Below are 12,689 nucleotides of genomic sequence, written 5' to 3'. Positions count from 1 at the left end.
CATTAACATAATTATGTCTGGCTTCATCGGGGGAGAATGAAGCTTTAATGGTGTCTTGATGTTATTCTGTGATCGTAATTTTGAGAACCCAGAACATGTTTATAAATAGAACGAACGTTTACGACGAAAAAGATACGAAAAAATGTGCGAATTAATTTTATACCTCTTCCACCATTCTTGAAATAATCGTTCTTTATAAGTAATCATCGTTATTTCGTCGCGATGTTTCAGGAAAGTACATCAATTTTTATTATTGTCGTATCCGATTGGACCGTGATACCTTTTCCTGTTGCTTTTGACGGATCAACCAAGAGAAAAAGCTATTCGAGATAACAAAATAAAAATCTTTGACGTCTACTATATGGTGACCGTGTTTTTCGGGAATATTTTTTTTCGCGCGTGGCAGAATGCGGCTAACTGCAATTTATTCCTTTGGCCCGCTAACTGTCCGCGTGCAGACGTGAATGCTGAGCGATGTGCACGCGAAATTCGTGGTTCTTTGACGTTCAAACTGAAACGCGAAATATTTTTTTATTAAAATTGCCTAACGAACGAGATGCATTTTCTGTGCGTCTCTCGGCAACTATTTTATGCGTCTTCATGCGCGTGTAGACTGGGCACTTCGATCATTCTAACGCGGTTAATCTTCAGGATCTCATCGCGCTAATTCTCTCCCGATGTGTCCATGACCTACGTTTGCCGTTAGGCATTTGAACACTTAAGCACGGACGTGCTTATAAATTCCCGATATTTCTGGAGTGGTCTTTCATTCGTCCAATGTATCTCCAAGCATTTTCCATGTACATCGTGTTTATCTTCGAATCGATGGCGGGACGTCATTTTACGTAATTTACGCTTAATGGACGTCGCATTGAAATGTATATCTCGAAGTCGCTGTCAAATGTCCGCGAAAGAAAGGCGAGGCGCAATAAATAATTTCCGTTCCGCCACAACTTGCGAGACCTTCTGTCGTTAGGTCGGGGTCACGGTCGCGTTTTCACGAGGACGGTTTTGTCACACACACACATATACACACATATGTATATATATATATATATTCGAGGCTCTGTTGAGAACTTCAAATTTTCCTCGGTCGGCAAACCGGCTTCTGGCTGTTCTCTTTCGAGCGCTCTCCTTCAACGAAAATTCAGTCGTAATATTGTTGCGGTATTATCGATCGGCAGTTGCTTCCGATATTATATAATCTTACCGGTGGTTGTTGTTTGTCTGCCTATGTCTTGTTTCCTTATTATTTGAAAAAGGTAATATATTATTATTGTATATGTAATAATTATTACGCGAGAGATTTTATAATATTGCGTATCTCAATATGTTGTATAGTAAAATCAGTAGATCTCGTCCAATTGCATATGAATGGTAATGTGATATCGCAGATAATTATAATTGTATCGACGTAATAATTGAATGTAAGGCTAAATTTAATCATATTCACGGATCAATTGGCAGCGAACATTATATACGTATATTATTATGGGAAGATTTTACATTTGCGTGTGTTTTGTTTAAATGACGTGAAGTATTTTTCTCCTTGGAATGCGCATATTATCGTATGATCGTACGGTTGTGTTGCGTGCTTGGAGAGAATTTCGCATAACATTGTATTTTTCTCAGACTTCTAGATATACAGGATGTCCGAAACGTTCCAGCCAATTGTTCGTGTGAAAGATGAAGGTTAAAGCCTTAAACTGAGCAGAAAAGTCTTCTACTTAACGACAGGCATCAATATATTGAACTTTGAACCTTGAACCTGTTGCTAGATACAACAGCTGTTATATTCTTATATATTAGGCCATTCTGAACAAAAATATCCTTTACTATTTTGCAAATAACACGCAATTTTTTGAGTTATTAATTAAAAAAAGCTTCTATGCATGGCCATTTTCAATAATTAATCACTTGAAATTTTACGTGGTTGTTTACAAAATAGTTTATCAATTGAAATTCTATCTACTTCTGCTTAAGACCATATTTATCGTCACTTTTATCGTCTTTTAGAATACATAAACCTAAAGAAATATATTGATTAGTCGATCAATTTTCTTATTGCTTAAATCATAATTTTCTTATTGCTTATATCTTGCTTAATTTTTTTTATGTGTCACGGCCCTTCAACATAAGCTGTGTTATTTCACCTCTCGAAATCAATGGTCTCTTATCATTGCTGGGAGATCCTAAGAAGCAAGCCATTTTTCTTATACGAGATAGTTCGAAGCCATCTTTCTTTGCACATGCTTATGGAATCCGGCCTACCGCTTTCCGTGCTTTCATTCGCTCAGACAGATTAATTAATTACTTACTAATTATTGCAAATTTTGCAAAATGGTACTTGACTTTCCTACTCGGTTTAACCCATTTTATCTGCATACAGCCGCTCCGTCAACATTTTCCGAACACCTTGTATATAAGTTGCAATTTTCTCGCGTCTTTGCTATCCGCGGGAAGTATCGCCGGCCCCTTCGCGTATTACATACGAGTTTATGCGATGCATATTTGATTTCATCGAAGCGTTTCACGTTACATTTCTTCGTTTGTCAGCGGCCTGACAATCCCATCGAGTATACTTCTATCGGGAAAATGGAGACTTTTATTTAAATTTATTCTGCATTAATGTACATTTGTTGTTCGCATTGCAAAGGATACATCGAGCAAATATACAATGCGTAAACCATGAACATCGCTACAGTTACCATGGTTCCCCACCGATGTGTCGAGAATTAACATAAAGTCAACGCGGAAAATATTTGAAAAGGAAAAAGAAGAAGCCTGTAATATTCATACATGAGAATATCATCGGTCGATTAATGAATAGCGCGTTTTCCCGTTCGTACATTCTACACACGAATTTATCTTTTATCTTTTACCTGAACTGTATCATATTCCACATGGCGCATTAATTTCGCTTTTAGTTTGTTACTTACTATATCAAAGGAGCATGTTAGTGATCGTATTACTGCGAGACAAGACCGGGTTAGTTCTTTTAAAGAGGAACTTTACTCACGTCGGTATGCTATTAATATGCCTTACGGCGGAACATCACTTTATCGCCGTTAAAGTTGTAGCTGCACCGTGAAATTCACTTGACTTTCAACGCTGCTTTTGCATACGGAAAAAAGATTAGCTGCGGTAGTTAAATTAGCTGTAACATATGGATACTTAAAACTTTAGCAGCGTGAGTAATTTTAATTGCCGCAGTAACAAACTCTTTTCGTAAATGCCATTTACGATAATACGTTTGTTGCGGCAGTAAAAAAGTTTGCTATTGCAACAATTAAAATTGCTTACGCTGCTAAAGTTTTAAGTGTGCCCACATGTTACAAATAATTTAGTTACTGAAATTAATCTTTTTTTCTCCGTGCATACTCGGGATTTTATATCGGACAAATATTTATATATTTAAGCCTTTCACATCAGACAGAACGGACTTTAATTTTCTCGATCACGTATATTGGTTTTCTTTGATCCGAGTTAGCGCGTGACAACTTAACGAGCCGAAGTCCGACCGAAATCTCATTTTATCCAATTTCACGAGGGACGTTCTTAGTACACCGAAAAATCTGGATAGAGATATTTTCGCCGTGGTGGTTCTTGTCGTGGTGGTCTTCTTCTATCGGTAAACTCATCGCAGCAATCCTTTTTGCGCTTCGTTCGCGAAGAGAATTTCTCACGAAGCTCCGACATCGATTACGTTCATAGAGACTCTATTTTCACTGAGAAATTCGGTCTCCCTTAACATCTCACCTCCATGTCATGCTCTCTAAAAAAAAAATCCACGGTGTCGTCGACCATGAACACGACACACGATACACGTCTTCATTAATTGAAAAAATAATCAAAAGATCTATTTCGTCGCATCGTATCGCTCGCAATGAGAAAAAAAGTGGTAGAATCAGCGAAATTTTGTTTAAACGAACAACAATTTTTCAAGCACAACGTTTAGCCTATCGAGCAAATTGTAATTACTGTTATTATACATTGTAAGCAACTATATCAATGTAATATATTGTTGTGCCAATGCGTAATTTGTTTACTGGGCATAATGTCCATATGGAAAATTTCTTGGAATCTAATTGGAATCCAGTCCGATTTCCCGAAATAATTATGGATTTTAATTGGGGAATCTGCAGGTTCTGGTTAGAAGTGTAATGTTTTAAACATATTCTCTAAATAGGAAACGTAAACAGATCCTATTTGGTCACCATCATTTTCCCAGAGATTGTTTCGCTTTCCATTTTATACTATTACACGAAGAAAATATTGCAATAAAAAATACCATGAAATTTTGTATTGTAATGTAATTCTGGACCATATTGGAATTACGACTGAAATTATGATATGTATTGTAATCTTTAATGATGTGTATCATGTGTACATATCATTAAAGATTATAACATACATAATAATTTTGATCATAATTTCGGTATAATTCAATATTACGAACTTTTGTAGTAATGTTTATTACAATATTTTCTGCGTGTAACTTGATTGAGCAAAATATACAAAACATTTTAAATATTCGCATTTTACAAATACACTAACACGCGCGCGCACTCTATTAAACTTAAATAAACTTAAAATTAAATAGCAACTTTAGAAATGTAGTACCGTTTAATAACCTCTTAAACTATTACTCGACTGACGATGACAGTCGCATGTGGCAGCACATAGCCAATTAGCATGGCGGAAAAGAAGCTTTATCTCATGTTCGGGATAAAAATGAGTTTTCCAATTAGTATCGTAGTGGGATAACCTATTTTGAGACAACTTTATTCTAATTAGAATCTATTTTATATATGGGAAGATGTAGGAAAATTCCTATACGGGTATTCTTGAATGAAGATGACCGCGCCGATTTTGTCGGGCTGACCGTTTTTTTTTCAGTACAGAACAATTTCTCAGTACAGAAAACAGTACGTAATAAACTTAATATGCCGCCGTTGAGATTGCAAAATCGAGACCTTGTTTCCATCCCTTTTATGCCATGTTAATTTCAATCCATACAGCGATGGCTAATTGAGATGGATCATTATTGATTCCGTACGAAAATAAAATTCAGATACAAGGTTGTATTATCGAGATTGTCGACGAGTATCGACTATCGGTTCATTGTCATGAATAATCAAAGACTACGAAGATTACGTTATTGAGATTGAACATTCGCAAATTCGCCACAACGAACTGTCTCGTACACAATTTTGGCGTTTATAACATGGAACTGGCTGAACGCATCACCGCTCTCCCGTAATGTTTGTTGTAAAATAATATCATTCCGCATCGAGAAATAGAAACGGAGTTTAGATTGAATTTATTTTTAATTACGTCTACGGGAAAAATTATTAACGTCAAGCGTAGTTAACAAGCAAACTTTATTCTCGCTTTTCTGCAATCTAAACGAACTCGTTAACAGAAATTAATTAGTTAAATTTATTCGACTCGATAGATGAGACCTGTTTGCGGTCGAACAGCTGATATATCTGTCTCTCATTTTTCACTTTGTCGCTCATCTGCACGTTTCTTTCTTCTTTTGTGTATTTCGTCACGTACGTCACGTGCGTGTGTACGTATGTGTACCGCGCTGTCGCACTCGAGGTTGCTTTAAGCGTAAAATTATTTTCGCCTTCTTGCGAGTTGCGACCGTATAAATTCCAGGATGTCACGGTGTAATCAGTGACGCCTTTGTGCCCGAATTCCACGTTTTATGATCGCCCGCCACTGAATCCCGCTCGGAGCCGATTGCACGTGCGATTTGTGCACCCATAAAAACCAGACGCGGCGAGGAAATAACGGCGAGACGCCGTTTGAAGTCGCGAGGTTTAAACGAAATCGGCTCGCTGAAATAATTTCGCGCGTGCTCGATACGATACAATGCGTGGTCTGTTCTCTCACGATGCGATCTTTAATTTACCACGACACATTCGTTACGATTCGCACGTAGTGTCTTGTCGGTGATTACCGGTTTTACTGGTGCGAATGGAAATTCGATGTAACTTCGACGGGTTCAATTTTTCGTTCCGTAGACACGGCAACGCGTATCTCATGCCAATTATCACGTATTCATCGCCGCAATCAAACATGGCGATCGCATAGTTTTTTCTCTTCTTCGTCGCGACTAGGGATGTTGTGATACTACGGATGTAATATTCGTATCAATATTTTTCTTTCAATACTAGATATTTTTGTGTTGATATTTTCTCTCGATATTTGCACTTGTATCAGTACTATTTTGTTTTGATATCTTCCTTAATTTCTTACTCAGTTAATCTTCAAAATATCATGCATTTTTGCTTCATAAAAAATAGTGTAACGTATAATTTACGTTTTAAATATATCTTTTTTCATGATTTCTGTTATGTTAATTTTACAGTTATTTATTACTGAAATAAAAGGAAACATTTTTCGAACATTTTTATAAATATGCGAAGTCGATCACGAATGTCATTTTGTGTATATATTGTTTTATTTCCACGTATACCGCAATAATTTTTAGCATGCGAATTTTCGCTCGTAACATCATCAAACAAGAACAGTCATAGCGAGGTACATAGTAGCGAGGACAGAGAAGTTTTAATCCATCCTTTTTAAGATTTTCAAATCACAAACCGTAGAAAGTCTAATGCAGAAAATGTATAATCTTATTATAGTATCTATCTTTATACTATAATAAGATTATTAGACGTACGAAATCTTTAAAAGTACAATAGCTTGCGAGACAAATACTTTCTTGATATTTCCTCTATAATATTTTTATATTTCCTCTAATTTTAATTTTTTTTTTAATTTCGACATCAATATTTTTTCGACATCAGTATTGGTATTGACATTTTTCCCCTAATACTAAGATCACTAATATCGATACTCTTGATTAGATATTCGTTTAAATACTGGTATTCGATACTTTCACGGTATTACAACATTCCTAATTGCGACGTCAAAATCCGAACTCGCTGATGGATATCTCAAATTCTGAACTTCGCTTTTAGGACGAGCGTAAAGAAGATAATTATTACTTCCACGCGACGGTATAATGAAGGAATAATCGGATTTGTGATCGGAAATTCACTTATCGTTTCATCGCGCCCCTCGTCTTTCTTACGAGGTACTTACGGATTATCAATATCTCCGCGGTGCCAAGATTCGATTAGATCCAATATTCCATTGTCCAAGATATATCGCCGCGAAATTGCGATGCAGTGCGCCACGAAGCCCCCGATATTCTACGGCCGCGCACAGTCAGCCGGGCGCTCGTGCTTGTTTCTCCTTCCGTCAAGTATATATACGCCTGACGGCGGTCGTCGCGTCGTTAAATAGAACGGTCCAACTAGTTATTAAGTTCCACAAATCACGATTCCTTTAATGCGATACGGTTTAATCGGGGTGAAGCATAAATTCCATTTATACCGTAACCCAAATCCTCGGGCCGCATCTCGCCTGTATTTCACATCGGGCAGTTAAGACGTGCCGCGAATATGTCCGCTTTTAACGATGATGCGAGTTTCAGAACATGTGTATGAACAGCGCGCTCTAAATCGTACTAAAATTGTCATGCACACGCATCGCGGACTGTGATTCGCGAATTTATTTTCTCTACGGTTGAGCCGGTAATCCGTAACATCGGGGGGCATGGTGTCGCTATTACGGTTTTTTCGTGCACCAACCTGTAGCTGTGTCGTGTTTTCCTGATAATCAGCGCCTGCGTAAGGTGGATACAATTGGGCCAGACACATGACCGCTTCGTTGCAAAATTTTAGGCCCATCACCTCCTCGTCTTCTCTGCCGTAACGGAAAGTCAACGTCACTTGACCGTACACCTTCCGAAAAAAAAAAAAAAAGAAAGAATGTGACTCGGTTAGAAATGACGAATGTAATTTATCATTCATTTTTAGTATGATAATTTAACGTAATAAAGGTACGAGAATTTACTGGTATCACAAGCTTAATGTGAATCTCAACTCTATCATGAGATAAAGTAAATTGAGGCTAAAGCATCGTCGGTGCTTGCGTTTCAATATTCAGGGAATACTTTAAGACATATTGCATCTCGGAGATAGGTAAGCAGATTTTCCCGGATTTTGGAAACGGGGCATTATATTCCTGCCTCTTTCTTCCCCGTTTCTTGCCTTCCGCGAATCGGAGAACTTGCAGTTTGTAGTTGAACGTTAATTATCTCGGATCGAAAGATACGTCGTGGGAAATCTTTCTGTTAGATCCGGTCTGCACGACGGATTTGAGCGGGATTCTTTACGAAGGAGCTTTATTCCAATCATTGAACTTGGTGTTTTCAGATTCGATACGCCCGAGTATTTGAGATATTTATTTCAGGAATATATCCCAAAGTGCCTCACGAAAGCGATATGTTTTGGAGAAAACAATTCGTGAAAGATGTTAAATTTTTAATTATTTCTCGTTACACGACTTCCTTTAGCGAGCATTTCAGCTTACTACAATGAAACCAATGTCTTTTCTGATAAGTCTTAATAGTCATTTATTTTGCCTCGTTTTACCTTTTTCTCCTGTAAGTAGTCGGGATCGACCAAAAGGACACCTTGGAGTTTGTCGATCTTGGATTCACTGACAATAAGATCTCTGCTTGCTAGATACAATGTCAACTTGTTGTTCAGCGAGGATTTCTTGTACACCCTGTAAACCGGAAAATGTTTCATGTTAAGATAGGATGAAATTGAAGAACATATATGGTAGACGCGGGAGGTATTTTATAGAATATTGCAGCTCATGCAGTTCCATTTCCTTGCGAGATATATTAAAGAAGAAAGCTCGTTCGTATAATATCTTATTAATTACGTGGATGGCTAATTTTTGATGAGTCAACTACGGGATATCGATCTTGAAAAATCGGGACTTTTAATAAAAAGTAAATAAATTAGATAAACATAGGTAAATAAGTAAAAAAAAATCTTTATTCATAATTATGTAAAGATCAAATAATCAACTGAATATAGGTTTTTATTGCGTTTTAATATAAATAATCATTAATTTACATATAAAAACAGATGGATATTTTTGAAGTAAAATTAAAAGAACAATCAGCGGAACATGAAATATATATAATTATATCTTTAGGAAAATAAATAATTTCAATAAAAGAAACTAAAATTTGCCTAATTAAATAAAAACTAAACTAGTCCAGGGAATGTTAGCGTCAGACACTTTTAGGTGCTTTTCGTACACGGCAAGGACCTTTCATCTGACGCCTATTGACAGCACTCGCTTTAAGAGGGTTTTAATGAATTTTAATACAATTTATCATTATATTTTGTATTATTTATTTTTCGTTAAGTGAAAAACCGAGACAAATCGTGTCCCGCTCAGGTCAGGGCGTCTTTAATGAGAGCCGAAAATCGGGACGGTTGGTCACATGTGTGGGTGCGAGTTGCTTTATTGGATTTGTCGCTTTATTATCCAGTTATTATCCAACAGTTACAGCGTGGACGTAAATTCTCTCTTACACCTACCGCAAACACAACGTTCGTGATACTTAAATAAATCACACGTTACTTCAAGCGAGCCGCTAGTAATTTAACACGCGTGTATTTCTTGCAGAATATAACATTCTAAACGCAAGATGTGATGCATAAATGCGAACGCGGTCATTGTATTTCGCGTTTGAGCATTTGCCGGAACCGCGGCGGCCAATATTTACTCTTGCATAATGCTTCAGCGCGGCTGCACCGTTGTATGCACACAGAAGTTGTGTGTAAATGCGAGACTTTCGATGCAGATATTACTATATAATGATGTAACGCTTATAGTCCAGAATTCTCCGTGTGCTCGCGCGACGTTCTCCGCCGAAGTGTCATTATTACCTGTGCGGCCCGGCAAACTTGACAAAGCTCTCGGCGCGCGTTTGTCGCGCCCGGCGGTTCGTTGTCTCGATGACATCGTCGGGCTTTCGCATCCGGTCTGAGGGCGGCCTGTCTAAAAGACTGATTCGCCTCACGGCGGTCCTTCACTCTGGAACGGTTACTAACGACCGCAATAGCGGAGAGAACGACGCCGCATTCAATCCGCTTTATTCCGTTTTGTCCTTTATCGAGCGAGTTATCAATTTTACCGGGATTTCGCCTGTCTCTCGCGGACGTGGGTACCGCGTTCATTTGGCCGTAATTCTGCAACTCGCGTGTGTTCGCGCGAATATGCTTATTTGAGTGCGGTCGACTGTACCGTACACATCCGCATCACATCGGATCCCGTTCCTGTTATACGATTCCCGGCGGTCTTTTTCGCGAAACACGATGTGTAACAACGTGTGCGCGCGAACGATCAACAGCATTAACTTTATTTCCATTATTTAATACACGGCAGCAATTAACCGTGGCGTAGCCGATCGGACAATTTACGCGAGTAATCGTCTATAAGCTGCAATTAAAATAAATGATTCGTTTCGCGAGGTTATTCGGCCGTGATCGAGAGAGTGCGCGCAATCGTTTCGCGCTATCAAAGCTGTGAGAGAGCGCATACAATATTCGGCTTGATGCAGTATTTAGCGCGCACGCGAAAGTCGCGATAATTAGCGATGATAAATTCAATAACGATTATTTGGCGTCGCGATTAGCCGATAATGGTTTGTTAAAACGCTTATCTCAAACGCCCTCGCGCCCTCGTCCATATACATTCGACAACGGCAGCTAAGACCACAATCGGCTTAATGAGTCTCTCTGCCGCGTTGGCATTGTCGTGCGCGTTAACGCGTGCACACGCGTCTTACGCCTCCAAATGCAAATAGGTCGAATTAAAAGCCGGCGTGCTGTGTGGTGTGCGCTCGTGATTGTCGCGCATTGCTTTGTCCCAGATTCCCGAAACAGCAATCCTCTAATCTCCTCGAAAGTCGTCTTTGAATCGGAGTTGTGCGCGTCACCAATGAGAGAGAGAGAGAGAGAGAGAGACCAACGTGGCTTTGCATCATTTCACTCGTCGCTTTCGAATCTGGCTTCGGCATTTCAATATATCATATCTAACGTGTGCTTCATCGCGGCGGAATCGAGAAAGAAATTAACGAACGGTCGATCGATGCGCTAATACACGCGGCGGGACGCGCGATCGATACTTACGACACACGTATCATCAGGCATTATTGACTTTCTTTCCAACAGAGCGAGAGGTGTTGATTAATCCAAACGCCGCCTTACAAAGTAACGTGTTGGTGTGGGCGACGCCTTAATTAAACTCTACAACGGAGTTCATTGCGCGACGGTTGATGTCGTCGCTCCGACAGAAGACGTGTTTTTTAAATTAAACGCGAGACTCGAAGCGCCGCGCGCATTAATCAAACTTTGCTCAGTACGGTTGTATACTTATCGCTGATGTATTTGTGAGATACACCTCGCCGTCGTGACGTGCTAAAGTAGGATTTATGATGAGTTTAACCGCGTCTCGGGGCGCGAAGATCCTGTTAAATCCTTACAACTCTTGCTCTTTGATGTTCTTTTTACGCGATACCGTGAAATTACATCTCGCTAACATTATCTAATACTAGTACTCTAATACCCTTTCCATTGTCGATGTTAGATCGCGCGTGGAACCTCAAAAGTTTTGTTGGAACTGATTTAAGATATTTATAGCAAAAATGAGTTTTTAAAGAATTCTTTGAAACTTGTACTATATATAGATTTAAATATGACTTGATTATTGACACAGTTGCACACGGTCTTCAGCACACGGCAAGATAATGCTGTTGAATCAATAGAATTTTCAACAGCATGCGTAATTGGAATAAATCTTCTTGATTCAATAGCGATATCATTGAAACTAATGTTCTAATTATTGAAACAATACATAACATAAAAGTTTTAATGATATTTGCTATTGACTTAAGAAGATTTACTCCAATTACGCTACTGTTCGGAATTTCATCGCTCAACGGCATTTTTTTTTTTCATGTAAATTGTCCATTTGGAAACTGTGAAATTGCCAACTAAAAATGATATTTTTTATATACTTGTTATTCTTTGAGATTATAATGTCTTATTTTTAACTTCTATTTTCAGTTTCTTTTAAATCATATTTTGGATTAATGAAAAATTACTGTGATATTAAAGACTAATATAGAGACATTATATAAAAATTTCAGAATTATTGATCATTGTGTTTTGAAAATATAGCGGTTTAAACTTCATAACTTATAACAATATTCGAAATACATATGAACATATTTAAACACTATGTTTCTTTCTATTATATGTGCATATCTATTAGATCAAATAATGTATCAAAAAAATAGCATTAATAAGAAAAATAAAAAATAAAAAATAATGTTTTCGTATTTGTAATATTGTATATATAGTCTTCGTTTCAAATTAATATTTGTTATCTAGATAATGAAATCAATGTATAGAAACATAATTCACTTGATAAATACTAAAGTTATGAATGATCCCGTTGATGTTACACTGAAAATACGGCGGTACAATTATCTGCGGTATAACTATCTTAATGGAATTTATAAGACGCTAATGGCAGTCTCGATTTTACAATTGATAAGACCGGGCGCGTATCGCCGGAGCAAATCTGTCTAGAAACAAAACGTCTTCGCTTTGTCGCATTTTCGATGACCTTTTTTTGTATGTATTTCAATATCGTTGACACGTATAATTGATAGCTGAAAAACGGAAACGCTTTAAAGTAAATATGATGAAGCCCGTCGAGCCAAAAAGACA

The 12,689-nt window shown here is 37.9% G+C and overlaps 2 protein-coding genes across 5 annotated transcripts in view; one reads left to right on the top strand and one right to left on the bottom strand.

Annotated features, from left to right (window-relative positions):
- LOC106745497 (14 kDa phosphohistidine phosphatase-like) overlaps positions 1 to 12,689 on the top strand; it is a 78,854-nt gene that overhangs the window by 13,270 nt on the left and 52,895 nt on the right. The window lies entirely within an intron of this gene.
- The window catches only part of LOC106745496 (arrestin homolog), a 54,818-nt gene that overhangs the window by 12,347 nt on the left and 29,782 nt on the right, over positions 1 to 12,689 (bottom strand). For all 4 annotated transcript variants that reach the window (XM_014621157.1, XM_014621158.1, XM_014621159.1 and 1 more), the window contains exons 5-6: positions 8,520 to 8,655; positions 7,674 to 7,826 (exon numbers count right to left, since the gene is read on the bottom strand). In XM_014621157.1, the coding sequence (XP_014476643.1) occupies positions 7,674 to 7,826; positions 8,520 to 8,655 (289 nt within the window). The remainder of the gene's footprint in view (positions 1 to 7,673; positions 7,827 to 8,519; positions 8,656 to 12,689) is intronic.

Source organism: Dinoponera quadriceps, unplaced genomic scaffold, assembly GCF_001313825.1.
Source record: "Dinoponera quadriceps isolate SergipeBrazil2010 unplaced genomic scaffold, ASM131382v1 scaffold1769, whole genome shotgun sequence".
Classification (NCBI taxonomy): domain Eukaryota; kingdom Metazoa; phylum Arthropoda; class Insecta; order Hymenoptera; family Formicidae; genus Dinoponera; species Dinoponera quadriceps.
The sequence above is the reverse complement of the archived record's forward strand: the minus strand, read 5'-3'. Positions and strand labels throughout refer to the sequence as shown.